Source organism: Balaenoptera physalus (genome assembly GCF_965194825.1).
Source record: "Balaenoptera physalus genome assembly, chromosome: 3".
In the NCBI taxonomy this organism is placed as follows: domain Eukaryota; kingdom Metazoa; phylum Chordata; class Mammalia; order Artiodactyla; family Balaenopteridae; genus Balaenoptera; species Balaenoptera physalus.
Window position 1 is genome coordinate 129508 of NC_138890.1, and position 22148 is coordinate 151655.

The 22148-nt window shown below is 52.0% G+C and overlaps 1 protein-coding gene across 1 annotated transcript in view; it reads right to left on the bottom strand.

Moving 5' to 3' along the window:
- The window catches only part of SPMAP2 (sperm microtubule associated protein 2), a 29106-nt gene extending 16138 nt beyond the window's left edge, over positions 1–12968 (bottom strand). Inside the window, exons 1-6 of the mRNA XM_082455982.1 lie at positions 8701–12968; positions 6344–6494; positions 5966–6037; positions 5741–5867; positions 1752–1876; positions 39–1372 (exon numbers count right to left, since the gene is read on the bottom strand). Of these exons, the coding sequence (XP_082312108.1) occupies positions 39–217 (179 nt within the window). The 5' untranslated portion in view covers positions 218–1372; positions 1752–1876; positions 5741–5867; ... (1 more) ...; positions 6344–6494; positions 8701–12968. The remainder of the gene's footprint in view (positions 1–38; positions 1373–1751; positions 1877–5740; positions 5868–5965; positions 6038–6343; positions 6495–8700) is intronic.
- Positions 12969–22148: the final 9180 nt, after the last annotated feature.

The window sequence follows — 22148 nt, forward strand, 5'->3', positions numbered from 1 at the left end:
TGCCTCTCTGCTTTCCTGCTCCTTAAACATACACCTACCTCAGGGCCTCTGCACTTGTCAGTGCCTCTGCCCGCACACGTCCTGGGGGCTCCTTCTCGGGAAGGCAGCCCCATTCCTGGGTCTCCCTGCATCTCGGCACTGGTTTGACTTCTCCATGGTGTTTGGCACAGGCTTGTAGCAAGTCGCCTTTCCAGGCCAGGGGCCGCAAGTGCCCCATTCACTGGTGTCCCGGGGCCTGGGAGGGCTCTCGGGGAAGGGCTGCTGAGTGAGCACTTACCCTGGGAACAGGGCTCGGTGCTGGGGCACACACCCAGCTCCACCCTACGTTTCTTCTTAGTAAAGGACCTGTTTGTGTTCAGATGGGGGAGTCGGTGCTGGGGGTGACAGTTCACCAGGGGTCCCACCTCCTCCCCAGGACTGGCTCAGGAATGGGACCCGAGAGGAGGTCTGCAGGGGCTCTGAGGGATGGTGTCCTCTCTCGAGACAGGAGGAAGAGACCCTGTGCCTTCTTCTTGGTTATTTCTGGGACTGTGTGTGATGTCTAGAGCACAGGCAGTCATCTTGCTACCAGACACAAGTCCATGTGGCCGACACACAGGGAGGCCAAGCAAACTGTAACATCAGAGTTTGGAGCAGAGAAAGGTTTATCACAGGGCTGAGCAAGGAGACGGGTGCTAGTGCCTCCAAAACCCTGAACTCCCGAAAGGGTTTCAGCAAAGCCTTTTTAAAGGCAAGGTGTGGGAGGGGCGTGCACCTACGTCAGGTCATGATGTTCCTGTAAACCTCCAGCAAGACAAATGTTATTCTCTGTCCTGCACTTTTTATCTCCCTATGAATGGGCTCTTAAAGGTCAGAGCCCTGAGACTAGGGCTCTCCTGTATATTTCAGGCTACAGGCAACATTCTTGTACAAAAGTTGCAGAGCCAGCATGACTAAGCACAGGCAACAGGGCACAAAGGTTAAAGCAAAAGAAACAGATCTTAACATGGAGTCAGATTTGTTCTTCCCTGTTACATTGTGACCATGAGACCTGCTAGTCTAAGGATGTGAGCTGAAAGGTCATCGACTTGGCGACCCTGGAGCCTTCTGTGTCTGGGCTTCCTGTTACTTGACACAAATAGTTCTCTTAAGGCTGAGCTGTTGTAGCTGGGCTTTCTGTTCCCTGCAGCCACAAGCGCCCTGATACATACCCTTCCCTTCCAGCCCCAGCATTTCACGAGAAATAACTTCAGCGATAGCTGGTGTTCAGAACAGGCTGTCTCACATGGTCAAAAGAAGGTGATCATGGGAATTCCCTGGTGGTCCAGTGGTTAGGACTCAGCGCTTTCACTGTCAGGGCCCGGGTTCAATCCCTAGTCAGGGAACTAAGATCCTGCAAGCCATGCGGCCAAAAAAAGAGGAAAAAAAAAAAGTGAGAAAGTGATTGTTAGGATAGTTGCTTTGTCCTCACTGCCCCAACACCTGCCCCCCATCCCGGGATCCAGCCTTTGGGAAACCCCCTCAGGGCATCACAGGACTACATCCCCCAAACCCTCTGTGTGGAGACCCCACGCAGCGTGACTCTCCATTCCTTTGCTTGGCTGTTCCCTATGCATCATTTAAGACTCCCGTGCCCCTGATGCTTTGCCCCTGGGTGTGGCCTTGCCATCACCTCTGTGAGGGTCCCAGACAGGAAGGTCTTAGAGAGCGTCTGGTCCAATCTGGGAGACCCTCGAGAAATCCCATTGTTGTGAAGTGTCCTAAACCCTCACCTTGCACGCAGTGATGCACAAAAAGATAAGTTCCACGTTGTTGCAACCAGAGAGATCTGTCATCACTGCAATGTCCCATACGAAATCTTTGTTCAAAAGTGAGGCCACTTGTAAAAAACAAGGTCCTATATATAAAATAGATAACTAGTAAGGACCTAGTATATAGCACAGGGAACACTACTCAACACTGTAATAACCTATACAGGAAAAGAATCTAAAAAAGAGTGGATATATGTATATGTGTAACCGAGTCACTTTGCTATATAGCAGAAACTAACACAACACTGTAAATCAACTATATGCCATAAAAAATTTTTTTAAATAAACAACAAGGTCCTTCTGAAGAGCACAGGGAAGTATATTCGAATCCTGTGATAAACCATAATGGAAAAGAATATAAAAAAGGATGTATATATATATGTATAAGTGAGTCACTTTGCTGTACAGCAGAAACTAACACAACACTGTAAATCAACTATACTCCAATAAAAATCTTTTTAAGAAGACACTAAAGCAATCGAGGCCACTTAGCTACGAGATGGCTCACTAGACCCACTCGCAACGAGCTGCGACCACGTCTGCCATCCTGCACGAGGGAGCCCATCAGGCAGTGCATTTGTCCCCATGAGAACCCCAGGAGAGGGGACTGGTCACAGCCTGCGGTGCAGACTGGGCACCGGGCTCCAGGGAGGCTGAGACGTGGCCTCCCCCACCCACAGTCACATAGGAGAGGCAGGGTGTGGCTTCACCGTAGCCCCACATCCCTCTTTCCAGCCAGGCGCTCATATGGGGTCAGGAGAGGGCGTTCCAGGGGCCAGAGCTCTGCCAGCCCTTGAAGGAGAGCCGGGGTCCATTTCTGCTGCTCGGACAAGTAAAGAAGCAAGGAAGTTCACAGTCCAGGAGCTGAGATTCACTGGGCAGAAAATGAAAGGGCACTGGCACAGGCTGAGGGGCATTTGGAACTTTGACGGAAAGAGAGCAGGGGCAGCAGCTGGGAGACATCTCACTGCAGGTGCTGGGCCCGGGGCACGCAGACTGCAGAAAATAAGACCGGATCCCTCTGGATTCCTCTTCTACTGCTGCATACGAATCACCACAAACTTAGAGGCTCAAACGGGAGGGGTGTAACATCTGACAGTTCTGGAGGTCAGATGTCCAAGATGGGTCGCACTGGGTGGGGCTGGCTCCTTCCTGAGGCTCCAGAGGACCAGTCCCCTGCCCCTTTGGGGGTCGGCAGAGTTCGGTTCCTCGCAGTGCCGGGACTGGGTCCCTGTTTCCTCCTGGCTGTCAACGGAGGGCCGCTCACGGCATCCAGACTCCGCCGCATGGCTCGGCCCAGACCCCTTCCTCCATATTCAAGGCAAGGCCTGTCTCTCTCATGTTTAGACTCTCTTCTCACTTCTCTGACCACAGCCGGGAGAGGGTCTCAGCTTTTAAGGACCCACAGGATTAAGTTCTGCCCATCTGGGTCACCAGGCCAATCTGCCCACCTCACCGACTGCATCCTTTTGGCCATATAAGGTGACAGGTTCCCAGGGTCTAGATATTAAGATGGGTGCATCTTTGGGGGCCGTTATTCTTTCCACCACACTTACCTCACACCACACTCCAAAGCAACTCTAAATCAATTCAGGATTTAAAGGCCAAAACAAAACTTTAAAACTTATAGAAAGAAATTAAGGTAGCCATCTTTCTGCCCTTGGGGTAGGAAAGGGTTTTTATTTCACAAGACACAAAAATGCTAATCATAAATGACCGTGCTAAATTTTAGTTCTTCTGATCATCAAAAGACAATAAAATGAAAAATCTAGACACGTGGCACAAAAACAGACACATAGATCAATGGAACAGCATAGAAAGCCCAGAAATAAACCCATGCAATTAATTAATTGGTCAATTAATCTACAACAAAGGAGGCAAGAACATACAATGGAGAAAAGACAGTCTCTTCACTGAGTGGTACATGTCAAAGAATGAAATTGGAAGATTCTCTAACACCAAACACAAAAACAAACTCAAAAGGGATTAAAGACCTAAATGTAAGACGAGAAACCAGAAAACACAGGCAGGACACTCTTTGACATAAATCTCAGCAATACTTTTTTGGATTTGTCTCCTAAAGCAAAGGAAATAAAAGCAAAAATAAACAAATGGAACCTAATTTAACTTAAAATCTTTTGCATAGCAAAGGAAACCATCCACAAAATGAAAACGCAGACTACCGAATGAGAGAAAATATTTGCAAATGATATGACCGATAAGGGGTTAATATCCAACATATATAAACAGCTCATACAAGTCAACATCTAGCAGCACTATTTACAATAGCCAATACATGGAAGCAACCTTAGTGTCCATCAACAGATGAATGGATAAAGAAGATGTGGTACATATATACAATGGAATACTACTCAGCCATAAAAAAAGAATGAAATAATGCCATTTGCAGCAACATGGATGGACCTAGAGATTATCATACTAAGTAAGTCAGACAGAGAAATACAAATACCGTATGATATCACTGATATGTGGAATCTAAATATGACACAAATGAACTTATTTACAAAACCGAAATAGACTCCCAGACATAGAAAACAAACTTATGGCCAAAGGGGAAATGGAGTGGAAGAGGGATAAATTAGGAATTTGGGATTAGCAGATACAAACTGCTATATATAAAACAGATGAACAACAAGTACCTAGTGTATAGCACAGGGGACTATATTCAATATCTTGTAATAACCTACAGTGAAAAAGAATCTGAAAAAGGGTATATATATATATATATATATATATATATATATATATATATATAACTGAGTCACTTTACTACACACCTGAAACTAACACAACATTGTAAATCAAGTATAATTCAATTTAAAAAAAGGAAATCAAGGAACTAAGAAAAAGCAAACTAACAAAAACCTCAACATCAAAAAAAAAAATTTGATTAAAAAATGGGCAGAGGGCTTCCCTGGTGGTGCAGTGGTTGAGAGTCTGCCTGCCAATGCAGGGGACACGGGGTCGAGCCCTGGTCTGGGAAGATCCCACATGCCGCGGAGCGACTGGGCCCGTGAGCCACAACTACTGAGCCTGCGCATCTGGAGCCTGTGCTCCGCAACAAGAGAGGCCGCGATAATGAGAGGCCCGCACACTGCGATGAAGAGTGGCCCCCGCTCGCCGCAACTAGAGAAAGCCCTCGCACAGAAACGAAGACCCAACACAGACATAAATAAATAAATAAATAAATAAATAAATAAATAAATAAATAAATAAAATTAAAAAAAAAAGAAAATGGGCAGAAGACCTGAATAGACATTTTTTCCAGAGAAGACATACAAATGGCCAACAGACACATGAAAAGACACTCAACATCATTAATCATCAGGGAAATGCAAATGAAAACTACTATGAGATATCACCTCACACCTGTCAGAATGCCCATCATCAAAAAGTCTACAAATAACAAATGCTGGAGAGGGTGTGGAGAAAAGGGAACCCTCCTACACTGTTGGTGGGAATGTCAATTGGTACAGCTGCTATGGAAAACAGTGTGGAGGTTCCTTAAAAAACTAAATATAGAACTACTATATGATCCAGCAATTCCACTCCTGGGTATATAACCGGAAAAAATCACTAATTCAAAAAGTTAGGGGGGTCTCCCTGGTGGCGCAGTGGTTGAGAATCTGCCTGCCAATGCAGGGGACACGGGTTCGAGCCCTGGTCTGGGAAGATCCCACATGCCGCGGAGCAACTAAGCCCGTGAGCCACGACTACTGAGCCTGCGCGTCTGGAGCCTGTGCTCCGCAACGGGAGAGGTCGCGACAGTGAGAGGCCCGCGCACCGCGTTGAAGAGTGGCCCCCGCTTGCTGCAACTAGAGAAAGCCCTCGCACAGAAACGAAGCACCAACACAGCTAAAAATAATTAATAAATAATAAATAAATAAATTTATTAAAAAAAAAAAAAGATAGGTTCGGCTGCCTGGGACCTTCATGTACAGCTGCGCCGTGTTCGTGCCCGGGATGGTGCGGCCCACGCGGCTCGGCACGGTGCCCGTGGAGGTTACCCGCGTGAAGGCGGGCAGCTTCAGCGGCTCCTGCAGCTGGGGCTTCCGCCTGCCGTGGCGAGGGGGCAACACAAGTGAGCCGCGACCCCAACTCCGCCGACCCATCAGCGCTCCCGCCCCCGCTTTGCTGGCCTCTGCCCCACTGACCGCTTGGCATCGGACAGGTCGATGTTGGTGCCGAACTTGACGATGTGATGGTTCTTCGGGCCCGGTGCGCTGCTGCGGGGGTGAAGAGCACAGGTTGGTGGAGAAGCGCAGGGAAGGGAAGGAGTCGTGAAGGGCAGGGGCAAAGCGTCCCTACCTAGGAGGGGCTCCTGTGCTGCTGTCCGGCTCCCACTCCTCGTCTTCACTCTCCTCCTCCTGCTTGGCCACAGGGGTAGGCAGGCCTGGGTCAGCGGCCTTCCAGGAGCCCTCCCACCGCAGCCGGGGCTCCAAGTCCCCCGATTCTGCAACCCCTGCCTCTGCCCGTGCCCGCCTCTCACCGGCAGGGGCTCCTGGGAGGAGGAGGCCTGGTCCTGCGTGTACCTGGCAATGGTGGTGTGGGAACGGGAGCTCTCGCAGGGCCAGATCTGTCGCGTGCCCGTCGGGTCCCCATTCTTGTCTGAGGGCTGCTGCACCCCCACCGTGTGCTCACCACTCGCCTCCACCAGCGTCTTGGTGGAGAAGAGGCCCAAGTCTGCGAGGGAGGGCCGAGCAGGGTGTCGGGGCAGGGGCAGAGGGCGGGGAGCGAGGCCCCAACGCACCCTGGCCCTTCTTGCTCCCCAGGCCTCTGACGGGATGGACACGGGCTTCTCAGAGCTCAGCCCAGGAAGAACAGGAGAGAACCCCAGCCCCTCGTGAAGCGGGGAGGGTTGGCCCTCCCAGTGCCTGGCCTTTACCTGGATTACAACCAACCCCCTTTCTCCCACTGCTGCTCTGAGCTCCAGCCCCTCCCTCAGAGTCCTCAGGTGTGCATGAGGCCACAGGTGCAAAGCACCTGGCACACAGTGCGTGCTCAGTGAATAACAGTTTCTTTAAGTTATCACTGGATCCAATGAAAGATCTCGTCAAGAGAAAGCCTAGAATGTGCTTCAGTAGCAGTGGAGGATACATGGGTAAGAGAAGGCTACAAGTACAGAGGAAACAAGATTGACGTTTACAACGCAATATGGTTTCCTTTTACTTTTGTATGTGTTTGAAATTGTGCATAATATAATGTTGAAAAAGAGAAAAAAAAAAAGATACATGCACCCCAATGTTTATAGCAGCACTATTTACAATAGCCAAGACATGGAAGCAACCTAAGTGTCCATCAACATACGAATGGATAAAGAAGATGTGGTACATATATACTATGAAATACTACTCATTTAAAAAGAATGAAATCTTGCCATTTTCAACAACGTGGATGGACGTGGAGGGTATTATACTAAGTGAAGTAAGTCAGACAAAGAAAGACAAATACCGTATGACAACACTTGTAGGTGGAATTGAAAAAAATACAACAGGGACTTCCCTCGTGGCGCAGTGGTTGGGAGTCCGCCAGCCAATACAGGGGACACGGGTTCAAGGCCTGGTCCAGGAAGATCCTACATGCTGCGGAGCAACTAAGCCCGTGCGCCACAACTACTGAGCCTGCGCTCTAGAGGTCGCGAGCCACAACTACTGAAGCCCGCGCACCTAGAGCCCGTGCTCCGAAACAAGAGAAGCCACCGCAATTAGAAGCCCGCACGCTGCAACGAAGAGTAGCCCCTACTCACCACAGCTAGAGAAAGCCCGCGCGCAGCAACAAAGACCCAACGCAGCCACAAATTAATTAATTTTAAAAAAAGATAAAAAGGAGCAGGTGCCTGGTGTCAGGGAAGTGAAGGCAGAGACTAGTAAGATCACATTTCACATCCGTTCAACTGGCAGAAATGTTAAAGGCCAACCATTCAAATATGTTGGAGAGGATATGGATCAATGAGTGATTTGGTCCAGCTTTGGAAACCAATTTGGCATCATCTCATCAAGTTGAACACTGGTCTGCCCTAACGCCCAGCAATTTCACTCCTGGATTGATCCCAGCACATCCATCAGGAGACCCGAGCAAGGCTGCTCAGACCAGCCCCGTTCGCAGTGGGAGAGAGCAGAAAACAGCCCAGGACCCCACTCACAGGCGAGCGGATGGGAGACTGGTGACCTGAGCAGCGGGGTCCTGTACAGCAGGGACCATGAATGAGCCATGGCCACAGAGCAGCACAGACACAGCTCAGGAGCAAAGCCGAGAGGAAAGAGCACGTCCACGTGGGCACATGTGCACGTGATGGGCTCTTAAGAGGGAGAGAACAGCGACCGTGTAAAGGATTCAGGACAGTGTTGCCTGTGGAGATTGTAGATGGGGAAGTTACTGATGACGTTCTTATTCGTGGGTGTTCTTTACAGCATGAATGAGTGGATGGCAGGATGGATGGATGAATAGATGGAATAAGAGACGGTCACATATACACAAATGAACTTGTCTACGAAACAGAAACAGACTCACAGACATAGAGAACAGACTTGTGACTGCCAAGGGGGAGGGGGTGGGGGAGGGATGGATTGGGAGTTTGGAATTAGCAGATGTAAACTATTATATATAGGTTGGATAAACAACAAGGTCCTACTGTAGAGCACAGGGAGCCATATTCAATATCCTTTGATAAACCATAATGGAGAAGAATATGAAAAAGAATATATGTGTATAACTGAGTCACTTTGCTGTACAACAGAAACTAACACAACATTGTAAATCAACTATACTTCAATAAAATAAAATTTAAAAAACCAGCAGTTGCTTGAAATCTCCCTCAATAAAGAGAAAGAGAGGGTCACATGAGAAAAGGGGAAGGAGGAGAGACATGAGCAGCTGGGTCACCCCTCACCTGTCTCACAATTTACCTCCACCCAATTTCTTTTTAAACAACTCCAAATTCAGCAGGGACCACAGAGAAAGTCACCCCTGATTTTGCGAAGCACGAAATACATCCATTCATTTCAAACTAAGGAAACTGGGCGTCCAGAGGCAGAATATGGGCCGGAACCCAGGTATGCTGCCCGACACTCAGGCTCTCTCTCAGTGCGGCGGGCGGCTCGTCTCCAGAGCCGGCAGTGCCATCTGGCAGCTCCCCCGTGGAGCAGTGGAGTCAAACCCCCCTTGAATCTGGGTGGGGACGCTCTGGCCAGCAGAATGGGGCAGACGTGAGGTCCTGGGCCTGCAGCTCCTGCTTCTGCCCACTGCAGGGTCACAGGGGAGGAAGGCTGACCACTCTGCGTCCCCCACGCTGGGAGGAAGCCCAAGCAGCCACACCGAGGTCTGGGTCGGTGCCCAGCTAGACCCCGACAGTGAGGGGACTCCAGCCCCAACAGACACTGCGTGGACCAGACAGCTGTCCCACTGGGACCAGCCCAGGATGCAGACTCCCGGCAAGTAAAAAACGGCGGTTTTAGGTTGCTAACTTGGGGCTGTCTGCTACGCGACAACGCGTCACTGAAACCCACCCTCCCCATCCCTCCTGAGTCCTGAGTGAGTTTGTCCAAGTGGCCCAGGTGGGTCTGCAGGGTCCCCGCCGTCCGCTGCCCCGTCCCTACTCCATCACCCTTCAGGGGAGCTGCCTCCTTGCTGCCCCGTTGCCGAGTCCAAGCTTCTACTGCTCCCCGCACGACAAGCTAATACATCGAGTCGTTGGGACAAGGAATAGCGACTTGATCTGGAGAAGACAGTGGACTTGCGTCCCAAAGAACCACCTTCCCTGAGAGAGCGCGCAGGATTCTTCCGTACTGAAAGGGGCGGGACTAAAGCCAAGCACTTCCTGGTTCCCGTCAGCCTCCGGAGGGGAGGTGTTGATGTCTTCCTCCTGCAGCGCTCTCAGGTGGGCCTGGTCAGGAGGTTTCCTGGGAGCTGAACAGAGGTGCTTTAGTTTCATGCTCATTACCTGGGAGGCAGGGTTCCCGGAGATGGGCCATTGTGTTTAATTTAAGCTGATAGGCAACATCCCCGGAGGGACTAGCTTGTAATAGAATACAAGGTTTCTTCCCTATTACACCAATCTGTGCACTTACCCTTCCCTTGATTTTCATGTGAATGAGTTCTCCAAGAGGCACCTTAAATTTCACCTCCTCCAAGAAGCCTTCCCTGACCACCCATCTGAAGTAGAGCTTCCTTGTTTTCCTACCTAAATCTACGGGAATTTTGTTGCTGTTGCATAGCTTTCATCACGATCTCACGTATTGCATTTTTAACATATCTGTTGTCTTGTTAGTCCATTAGAATACGGGCTCTGCTGCAGCGGGAAGGTGCCTGGACTCCCGGCACCTGGAACAGAGCTCCGCGGGCGCAGGGAGGAGGCTGCAGTACCAGTGGTGGACACAAGATGCCGCTGCTCTCAAGGGCATGTTGGTCCCTCCGCCGGGGAGTTAATATTGGACCAAGGTCTTCGCGCAGCATCTCCTTAAAGCCCCGCCAGCACCCCCGCCCCCGCGCCCCCTGCAAACACACACAGTCCCTCCTGCGAGGTGGATTTTATCATCATCATCCCCGTTTCGCTTTCACCCAGGAGGAAACAGGCTCAAAGAGGCAGTCATTGCCCAAGATTGCACAGGACTCGTACCCACGCATACAGTGCTAAGCTGCCTGCGGTGGTGCCTCCAGCTGGGGCTGCATCTGCAAACTTCAGTGGTGATGGGAAATGCCCTTGACCAAAGATCAAGGATGCACTGGGCCTTCCTGAGTCTAAATTATTCTCCCTGGAGACCAGCCACAACTCTTCCCTCACTCAGCAGCCTTCCGTGGCTCCCACCTTCTACAAGAACGGTTCCCAAAGCAAGGACACACGGATTGGTGTCTTCAAGGTGCCATTAAGTGGGATACAGTCCCACGACAAATAACATCAAATAAGGGGATGAGACATTACTCCCCTCTCCCTTCTACAGTCCTTCTGGGAATCTCAAGGAGAAAGTCTCAGCAAAAGTTTAACCTCCCCCAGTTTTGTTCATCCCTTTTAACCAAGGGAGAGCAGGTCCAAGCCCGGGGCAGGTCGTGAAAGCTAGAATTTAATAACCTCATTTTGTTCTCATTGGTGTTTGTTTGCACACCTCGTTTCTGGTTGTTCTGTAGTTGTTTTGAAATAATCGCAAACTTCCTAGAAAAGTTGCAAGAGTTTCCTGAGACTTCCCAGGGACCTTCACCCAGACCTGCCAGCTGTGACATTTTGCAGGTAGCTTCATCTTCTGTCTGCACTCTCTCCTGCACGTTTGAGGACAAGCTGCAGGCAGCACACCCCTTTACCCCTAAATACCCCAGTGTGTTTCTAAGAACAAGGATGTTCCCTTCTGTCACCTCAGCATGATTGTCAAAATCAGAAAAAAGTAGCACTGATACAATACCTTATCTAATCAAGAATTCTTGTTCAGATTTCACAGGTTGTCCCAGTAACGTCCTTTACAGCTTTTTTTTTTTCCTGGCCCGGGAGCCAGTCCCAGTGCAGCAGGATGTTTGTCTCCTTTGTCTCCTCTAATCTAACAACGCTTCACTCTGTCTTTCATGACCTGAATGATTTTGAGGAGTTCTGGTCAGTTATTTTATAGGAGATCCTTCATCCTGGGCTTCTTTCATATTGTCTCATGATCAGTGAGAGGTTGTATGTGTTGGCAGGAATCCTGCAGCTGTGGTGCTGTGCCCTCCTGGGAGGGTGGTGTCCAGAGCACAGGTGTCCCGTTGCTGGTGACGTGACCTCCATCCTCTGACTCAGGGCGTCATTCCGTGCTTCTCCACAGTCAAGTAAAGGCGTTCCCCTTGAAATTAATAAGTCATCTTGAGGGAGCTACTTTGACACCAGGCAAACCCTCTGTTTTCCCTCATCAAATTTCATCCACTAGTTTTTACACCTTCTTTCTTTTTTTTCTTTCTTTTTTTTTTTAATGTTTTCCTTTCTTTATGGCAAGTTGTATTGGTTTTCCATTTACAGAGACAATACACCTCTTATTGCTCACATGTATTCAGTTAAAAGAAATGGGTCAATGTTCTGATTTGAAGAAATACGTCAGGCCATAAGAGTACAGGTGAATATGGCCAAAATGGTGACAGGGATTCAGAATTCAAAGGCTGTGTGTTCCCCTCTCCCGACATTCCTCCTGCTCAGTGGCGACATCTCTCCCCAGACGTGGGCCTCCCGGCAGCAGTTCCCTTGCTGGGTTTGGAGATTTGAGCTGCGTGAGGGGAGTGATGGGTCCCCGCTGGGGCCCGGCGTCCCCACAGAGCCTGGCACTTGGTGGCATTGTATGAGCCTCCTGCGGCTGCTGTAAAAAGTCGCCCCAATGTAGTGGTTTCAAACCAGACACATTTATTCTCTTATAGGTCTGGGGTCAGAAGTCTGACTCGGGTCTCACTGGGCTAAAGCCAAGGTGTGGGCAGTGTTGGTTCCCTCAGGAGGATGCAGGGGAGAATTCGTTCCCATAGATCTGAGAAGTGAAATGGGGTGAGGAGACAACTCAGAGATTAGCCGCATCCAGAAGTATGACCACCGGGAGTGGTGTTGAAAGGGCTGGAGCAGGGGCCGCATGGTGGGAGCTGGAGCCGCAGGGTGACGCCATCTAAAGCAAGGAGAAAAGGAGAGGGAGAAGCTGAAGGAAAATCTGAGCTACATTAAAACCCTCAACCCTTTTGCATGTGGCAAGATTGCATTTTGCTGTGATAATTAAATTCATCTACCACCGTGGCATCTTTTACAAAACTTCATGACCGCGGGAGATGGACGGCACAAAGGCCCCAGTTCTTAACCCTTCCCTGTCCCCATGCCCTGTCACATGACTTTGGGGTCTTTCTCTAAAGCACAGTACAATTCTCCAGCCCAGGACGAGCTCTGACAAACAGAATGAGGTGGAAGGGACAGCCCTGCCTGGTGTGTTTCCTTTGCCATCGCCGTGGAAACGTGTCTGCTGAGGCTGCTGGAGGATGAGACGAGGACCACGGCAAGGCAGGCGGCCGGCCAGGCCCAGGCATGTGGCCCGGGCCCAGCCCAGCCCGGCCCAGCCCAGGTGACGCTGAGTCGTGGGTGCCCGTTCTGAAGGCAACACCCTAGGGAGGGGGGCTGTTTGCCTCACGCAGTTTTGTGACAGAAGCCAAGGGACCCGCTGCCCTTCCCACCTCTGGGCGGTTCGACCGTGCAATGTCCATCACCTCGGGCAAAGGATGAGCCAGAGGAAGCAGAAATGAGGCTTCAGGGTCCCAAACCCTCTGTCTCTGGATTTCAAAGTGCGCTCCAGTTCCTATGGAGACGTAGGGAGGGAAAATCATAAGACCAGCAAAGCTCCCTGCATGCCCCCCTCCACTGAGACTAAATTAGTTCCTCCTGAGTCGGAAGGTCCATAAGCTAGGCGAGAGTCCACCCTGGGGGCCCTGGGAAAGGCAGCCCGGCCCACCTACCCGCACTCAGGCAGTGAAGACGACAGGGGGACCCGGCGAGGCTGGGGGGGTCTGAGGGTGGCCCAGACGGTGACCGGCATCTGAGAAGAGCCCAAGGAGGTGGCGTGGGGCCTCTGCATCCGCTGCGTGTTTTATTCACACATAATAGCGTCTCCACTCAGCACTGTGGACATTGGATCATCCTCTGTGGGACCATCCTGGGCCCTGTGGGTGTTGAACAGCATCCCTGGCCCCCACCCCCTCGATGCCAGGAGCACACACCCCCCCCAGTCGTGACGACCACAGATGTCCCCAGACACGGCCCAGCCTCCCCTGGGGGCAGGACCACCCCCGAGAGAGAATGACTGACGTGTAGGTGAGGCTCGGTGTGGTTATGTCCACGTGGCAGGACAGGAGGATGGGATGCTTGCCATCTGCTCTTGCCTCAAATAGCAAACGTCCTCCACTCATATTTAAGAAACTTCGTCCTTCCTGAAAACGATACTGCTCTTGGCCTTGACTCCTCTGGCCCTGATGAGAAGAGTCTCTTTTTCTCCCACAGTGGAAGACCCCAGAAAGGAGGTTTGGCTGAGGGTCTAGGCAGAGAGCTCAAACCAGGGCCCACAGATCCCTTGCACACCAGCTGGTGACGGGGTGAGATGCATGCTTCCTGAGCATCTGGAAAGGGTGCTGGCATCGGCAGGGAGAAAGCCAGGCCTCAGCAGACAACATTTGGAGTCTGGTTTCACGGGTGCAGGCACGACCCAGAAGGTGCTGGCTTATTAAAATAGAAGCTTGTTTCTTCCCACAGACATCTGGGTGTGTGCAGTCCATGCCCAGCTCGAGATGAGGCTGTGCCCCTCCCTCTTGGTACTTTTTCTACTTTTTAGTGTTGAAGAGCATCTCTCCTAAGTGTGCAGCTTGACGAACTTTCACAACAGGCCACACCCAAGTGACAGCCCCCAGGACCCCCTCGAACCCCCTCCATCTCTTCCCTCTTTCCTACTCCCCTCCCCACCCTCCACTCACATCTCATTGGTGGAACTTAGTCACATGGCCACACCTGGCTGCCAGGACAGCTGGGAAATGTAGTCTTTTTTGAGAGACACACCTAGATAGGCTTGAGCAATGAGGCAACCTGTTCTCTCCTCCAAAAAGAGGCTCCTGGACTGCTCCCAGCAGGACTCCCTCCTCATAGCCTCCCGGCTCTGCTGCTCTGTGGTTCCCTTGGCTCTGCCTCCTTTTGCATTGTATTCATCATCAGATGGCACCAGGGCTGCGGCTGCTCCAGACATCTCATCATGAAGCTGCAGTGGCCACAGGCAGAAAGGGACCATTTTCCCGGGCCTCCCTCTTAGGAGCAAGGAAACTTTCTGTGGTCAGCAGAATAACACCCCCCAAAAATGTCCACGTCCAAGTCCCCAGAGCCTGTGACTATGTCATGTTGCACGACAAGGGGGAATCAAGGTTGCAGGTGGAATTAAGCTTCTAATCGTCTGGCTTTGAAGTGGGGAGGTTATCCTGGATTATCTTCGTGGGCCCAGAGTAATCACAAGGGCCCTTCTAAGTGGAAGAAGGAGGCAGAAGAGAGAGAACCAGAGAGAGGGCAGCAGGAGGGATCAGTCCATGTCGCTGGGGGGGTCACAAACTGAAGAATGTGGTGGCTCCACAAGCTGGCCCCCCCACCTCCCTCACATCTCATTGGCCAGAAGGGGCTCACACGTCCACACACAAGCCAATCCCCAGCAAAGGGGTGGGGCACCATGAGGATTCACGCCAGCACCCAGGCAGGGTAGGGAGTGGGCACCGAACAGTAGCCAGGCTCCTCCACAAGGAAGCAAGAGTCTGGCAGGCAGTGTCTGCCCCGGGAGCATGAGGGGTTGGCACGAGGGGGGGGACATCGTGTGCACGGGGCAATAGCAGGGGACCTGCAGGGCCAGGGACAGCTCAGAGATGCCCAATGTGAACGCCCGCCCACCGCCTTGCCCAGCAATGCCTAACCTCTAAAGCCCATTGCCACCAGGAATTTAGGCTCTCCTTGTCCTACTGAATTGTGTCTCCCCAGAAAAACATGTTCAAGTCTTAACACCGCCCAGTGATCTGAGAGGACCAAGAGGAAGCTCGCTCTGTGTGGTCCCCAAGGCTCTGTAAACTCTGACGCCAGGGCCAGTACCATCTCCAAGCTTGGGGAAGGAGGTGCTCTCCCCTTTCCCTCTCCGCCAAGGCTGGCTCCCTAGGAGGTCCAGCCCAGGCTCCTCTAAGCTGTCACCTGCTGACCTGGCTGCCAGCATCAGCTGCCATGGCAACCTGCTCGGGTACCAAGGCCCTCCCCAGTGGGGCATCATTGGAGCAGCTGGTGACATTTGAATACGGACAGTGGGCTGGATATGAATATTGTATCGATGTGAAATTTCCCCGTCTTGAGAACTGCACCGGGTTATAAAAGAGAATCCTGGGTTTTAGAAAATATACAGTGATGTGTTTATGGGTGAAGGGGCATCATACTTCTAATGTAGTCGTAAGTGGTTCAGAGAAATGCGTACAAATATCTATATATGCATATAGGTAATAGATGTAGACACAGGTACAGATAGTTACGGACACAGAATGTGACAAATCAAATGGGGCAAAATGCAACCAATTGGTGAATCTGGGCAGAGTCTATAGGGGTTTCTGGCACTAATCTTGAAATTTTCTGTAAGTTTGAAATTATATCAAAATTAAATGTTATGAAAACAGTATCCAAAATGCAGCATTCTGGACCCCCAGAGACTTGACTCTGCAGGTCTAGGTGGGCTCAGAATCCGATTTAACCGGCAGCCAAGGACCAGAAGGGTCGTGGTTGAATTGTGTCGCCCAAACCGACAGGTTCATGTCCCAACTCCCAGCTCCTGTGAATGGGACCTAATTTGAAAACAGGGAGTTTAACCATAAACAAAATGAAAAGACAACCTACGGACTGGGAGTAAATATTTGCAAATGAAGAGACAGACGAAGGCTTAATTTCCAAAATATACAAACAGCTCATACAACTCAATAACAAAAAAACAAACAACCTAATCGAAAAATGGGCAGAAGACCTAAATAGACATTTCTCTAAAGAAGACATACAGGTGGCCAATAGGCACATGAAAAGATGCTCCATATGGCTAATTATTAGAGAAATGCAAATCGAAACCACAATGAGGTACCACCTCACACCGGTCAGAATGGCCATCATTAAAAAGTCTACAAAGGATGTGAGGCCGATGTGGCCAGCTAGGCGGGAATCCCCTTCCGCTCCATGTGTGTCCCTCCGAAAGCTGTGAGCCCGGTGGAAGAGGACGACCTTCCCCGATAGAGGAGGACAGTTCTTCGGTCAAGGGTATACAAGTAGCTGCGCTCCCCTGCTAGAACCTCCAAACAAGCTCTCAAGGTCCATTTGTAGGAGAATGTAGGGTAGTCAAGTTTCCAAGACTCCAGACACATGCAAATGAAGCACTGCATGTGGCAGTCTGCCTTTCAAAAAAAAAAAAGTCTACAAATAACAAATGCTGGAGAGGGTGTGGAGAAAAGGGAACCCTCCTACACTGTTGGTGGGAATGTAAATTGGTGCAGCCACTATGGAGAACAGTATGGAGGGTCCTCAAAAAAGTAAAAATAGAGTTACTATATGATCCCGTAATCCCACTCCTGGGCATACATCCAGAGAAAACCAAATTTCAAATAGATCCATGCAGCCCAATATTCACTTCAGCACTATTTACAATAGCCAAACCCTGGAAACAACCTAAATGTCCATCAACAGAGGAATGGATAAAGAAGATGTGGTATATATACACAATGGAATATTACTCAGTCATGAAAAGGAACGAAATAATGCCATGTGCAGCAACATGGATGGACCTAGAGATTATCATACTAAGTGAAGTAAGTCAGAAAGAGAAAGACAAATACCATATGATATCACTTATATGTGGAATTTAAAATATGACACAAATGAACTTATCTATGAGACAGAAATAGACTCACAGACATAGAGAACAGACGTGTGGTTGCCAAGGGGGAGGGAATGTGGGAGAGAGAAGGACTGGGAGTTTGGGATTAGCAGATGCAAACTATTATATATAGGATGGATAAACAAGGTCCTCCCGTATAGCACAGGGAACTATATTCAATATCCTGTGATAAGCCATAATAGAAAAGAATATGAAAAAGAATATTTAAAAAATAGGGAGTTTGATGGGGACTTCTCTGGTGGTCCAGTAGCTAAGACTCCGCGCTCCCAATGCAGGGGGCCTGGGTTCAATCCTTGGTCAGGAAACTGAGCTCCCACAAGCTGAGAGACGTGGCCAGGGGAAAAAAAAAAAAAAAGACGGAAATGTGGACACAGACACCCAGAGGAGAAGGTCGTGGAGGACAGAGGTGGGATTGGGATGATGTGTCCACAAGCCAAGGAACCCCAAGAATGCCAGCACCACCAGAATCTGGGAGAGAGCCTGGAACAGAACCCAGAGCGCCAGGAAGGAACCAGCCCGGCTGACACCTTGATCTTGGACATGTGACCTCCAAAACGTGAGAGTGAGTTTCTGTTATTTGAGCCCCCAGTGTGTGGTCATCTGGCACGGCAGCCCAAGAGATGAGCCCAGAGGGCATCTTGGGCAGGAAGGCGGTGCCGGGGGTCCCTCACCCCGTTGGGGGCACTGGATCCGTATCCAGACACTTCCAGGAAGAGCTGGCCACGGGCCTGGATGTCAGATATTCATCCACATACACCTTCAGCATACACTGGGCACCTACTTTGTGCATACCTGTATGTACAAAGTGCTAGGAGGGGAGAAAACCAGTAGGGGTGTGAGGTGGCATGGGGGGCTGGTTCAGTAAGGCAATATCAGGAAGCCCCACCAGGAAGGGATGCTTGAACAAAGTCTGACGGAGCTGAGGGGGCGGTTTTGTGGTGTGGAGGGGCGGTGCCTGGCCGGGGCACAGCCAGGTAAAGGCCCAGCGAAGGGCGGGGATGCTGGCGTGCGGAGGCCATCGGAGTGGAGTGAGGGGGCAGCGGGAGGCCGGAGGAGAACCCCTGCCCTGGGGCTGTGGCTCTACAGGGCCGCCGGCCCCCTGCACGGCCTGACTCACCCTTCTGCCCTCACCTCCTGCCCCTCCCCCTAGCTCCCTCCGCTCCAACCAGCCCAGGTCTCTCCCCGCCGTGCCGGGCACAGGGCTGTCCCAGGGCCCCCCCCAACCCCCCCCCCCCCGCCAGGTGCGCCCTCGCCCCGTGTCTCCACAGGGCCCTCACCGCAGAAAGGCCTTCCCTGGCCATCCATCTAACAGGTCCCTCTTCTCCCCCCACTTCTTTATTTTCTCCCTAGCGCCCCCGGAGGGCCAGGCTGCCCCTCTGCGGTTTGTCCCCGCCTGGAACAGCGCCTGCCCCCGCCCACAGGGAGCCCGCCCCGCGACAGGCTCCTGGATCAAGGGTCTGGGAAGGCTTCCCCGGCGGCGGCGTTGGCGTCAAGGGCGGACGCGTGAAGGACCACGAGGGCCGGGCGGCCCCCACAGATGGGCTGCGCGTGCCGGTGTAATTTTAGGTTTCCTCGCCCATGGCCCGCCCTTATTATTGTGCAATTAAAGCACTCGAGGCAGCCGATCAGGCAGTAAAAAATAGCGCATCCCCGTCAGCCACAGAGGTGGGGGGCGGGGTGTGCTGCGGTCTCCGAAGGTGGGAGGAGGCCTGGCCCCGCCCCCTGCTCGCTGACTTCTCCAAGAAGTGCAGCATCGTGGCATCTGGGTGGTCACTCGCCGGGTCGTGAGTTCAGCAGATACTTGTTGGGCACCTGTGCCCAACAGGCCTGGACAGATGGCAGGGGGACAGCCTGGCCCTCCTGGGGGGCTAGGAAGAAAATAAAGAGAGGCGGAAGATGGGGGCGTACATCTTAGATGGTTGGCCAGGGAAGGCCTTTCTGCGGTGAGGGCCCTGTGGAGACCCGGGGCGAGGGCGCACCTGGCCGGGGGGTTGCGGGGGTTTGGTGGGGGCGGCCGTGGGACAGCCCTGTGCCCGGCAGGTGGGAGGGACCGCGGGGAGGCCTGTGGCGGTTGGAACGGGATGAGCGAGGGGAGAGGGAGGAGGTGAGGGCAGGAGGGGACGGGGTGGGTCAGGCCGTGCAGGGCCCTGGGGCGCGGAGGGCTCGGCTCTCACCCGGAGGGACGCGGGACCCCCCAGGGCGGCGGGCAGAGCAGGGACGCGCCCCGCTCGCTGCTCACACGCGCCCTCTGGCGGCTTCGGGGAGAACAGGCCGTGGGTGGCGTCGGGAGACGGGGAGGAGGGGACGGCGGAGGTCCGGGAGGGGTGGCGGGGGCTGGCGGGGGCTGGGGAGGGATGGTGGAGAAGGAGGATAGGAGGGGACGGTGGGAGAATGGGGGGGATGGGGGAGGAAAATGGAAAGGGCTGATGGGGTGGATGTGGGAGCAACAGTTGGGGTTAGGGTGGGGAGGTATGGGGGTTATGATGGTGCCATGGTGGGCGTGGATAGTGGGGCCTGACTTGGGCAGGGGCCGAAGAGGGGGCAAGAAATGGGCAGGTTCTGGGAAATGCTTTTTTCATGTCCTTTCTAACGAAATATAGCTTATATGCGGTAAATGTAAGTACATCAAGTTCAGTGAACTTTTTTAAAAATTGAAGTCACATAAAATAAAATCATTCTAACGTGAACAATTCGGTGTCATTTAGTACAGACACAACGTGCAACCGTCACCTCTAACTCCAGAACATTCCATCTCCCTGAAAAGAAGCCCCGTCCTCATTACCAATCACTCCCCATACCCCTCCCCAGCCCCTGACAACCACAAATCCACTCTCTGTGTCTGTGGATTGGTCTGTTCTGGACGTTTCCCATCAATGGAATAACACCCTGTGTGTCCTGTGTCTGGCTTCTCTCACTGAGCATCGTGTTGTCAAGGTCCATCCATGTGGTAGCGAGTGTCAGGGCTTCTGTCCTTTTCCTGGCTGAGTGATGTTCCCGTGTGTAGAGGGACACATTTTGTTTATCCATCATCTGTTGATGGACATTTGGGCTGTTTCCACCTTTTGGCTGCTGTGAATAATGCTGTTATGAACATTAATGCACAAGTTTTGGTTTGAGGAACAGTTTTCAATTCTTCTGAGTATATCTAGGCATGGAATTGCGGGTCATATGGTAATTTTATGTGTATCTTTTTGAGGAAATGCCAGTCTGTTTTCCGTAGCAGCTGCACGATCTCACATTCCCTGGGCAGCTGGAAGGTTCTAATTTCTCTACATCCTCTCCAACCCCGCTTATCTTTCGTTTTCCTGATCACAGCCATCTTTTGGGTGTGAAGTGGTATTGCTGTGGTTTTGATTTTCATTTCCCTGATGACTAATGATGTTGAGCATCTTTTCATGGGGTATTAGCCATTTGTGTATCCTCTTTGGAGAAGTGTCAATTTGGGTCATTTGCCCATTTTTTAATTGAGTCATGTGTCTTTTTGTTGTTGAGTTGTAGGAATTTTGTAAATGTATTCTGGATGCTTGGCCCTTATGAGCCTAGTGAACATTTATAAATAAACTCACCAAGCAACTGTCACCCAGATGAAAATGCCGACAGTGAGAGCTCCCCAGAGGCCATCCTCACCTCTCCTGGCCACTACCCCCAGGTGACCTGACTTCTGTCTCCAAAGACTCATGTTGCCTGTTCTTGAACTTCTTACCTGGGGAATTGCACAGAGTGTCCTTCACTGGACAACATTCAGTGCTGAGGTCCACCCGGCTGTCACGTGCAGCGGTCCCCTCTCTGCAGGGTCGATTCTGGGCATTTGGAAGGCAGAGCTGGGTTTGCTAGCGGGCAGGACTGAATGGGGCCGAGAGAGAGAGGATCTCGCGGATCCCCCACCACACAGCCCTCACATCCAAGCCAGCACATCCCGGACGCTGTGCATCCTTGGTCTCTGTCAAATGTGTCCTGTCCACCTCTGCCCAGCCCAGTCCCAACGCCCTCCCACCTCCTTTGGAATCAGCAGCAGCCCCAGCCCGGTCTCCTTGCCACCCAACAGTGCCCCTTCCTCCCAGATGCTGCAGGGTCTAAAACATTAACCAGAGCCCCTCGCTCCCCGAGGCTCCCCATTGTCCTCAAGACAAAGTCCACCCTCCCTGCAGGGCCCACCTCTCCAACTACCAGCCTCCTCCATGTTCCCGGGGGTTAAGAACTTCCTGACCTCGGATCCACGCAGCTCTTCTTCTCCCGCTCTGTGTCCTGCGCCTCCTCCTCCAAGAAGCAGGTAGGGGTTCTGGCGACTCAGACCCCAAAGCACGTGTGAAACAACCATTTTGTGGATTCCGAGGGTCAGGAAGAGGTCGGGGATGCTGGCTGGAGACTGGAAGGCAGGCCAGGCTCGCACTTGAAGACTCGACGGTGCCGTCAGCCCAGCCCCCAGAGTCGAACTTGGCAGCCGCTTTTGCATGTGGGCATACTGAAGCTCAGGGAGGGGAGGGGCTTGCCCAGGAGTCTCCGTAGGGAGCGTGGGGAGCCAGGGGGGCAACCAGGATCCTAGGTGCCTCCCCGACTTCAAGGAACAAGGAAGGAGTTTCTGTGGCTTGGCTGTGGGAGCTGAGGAAATGTTGGGGGGCAGAGTGGGCTGCGGGGGGCTGGGCACCTCTGGCTGAGAAGCAGGGGTGACTGCTCATAAGTCAGGTGGCTGGAGGAGGGGGGCTTTCTGCGTCACCATAGCAACCCAGGCCCTGAGCTCCTAGGAAGGGCTTGGGGTAGGGGTGGGGAGTTAGCCAAGCTGGAAGGTCAGAGGGCACTGTCTCCACTTCTGACACCAACTGCAAGTTTGGGGGTTCTCCCAGCCACCCTCGGATTTGATCATTCTCTGGAAGGGATTCGCACACCTCACTGAAGGCACCTGAGAGGCTGCACAGGTTACCAAGGGAGGAGCGTG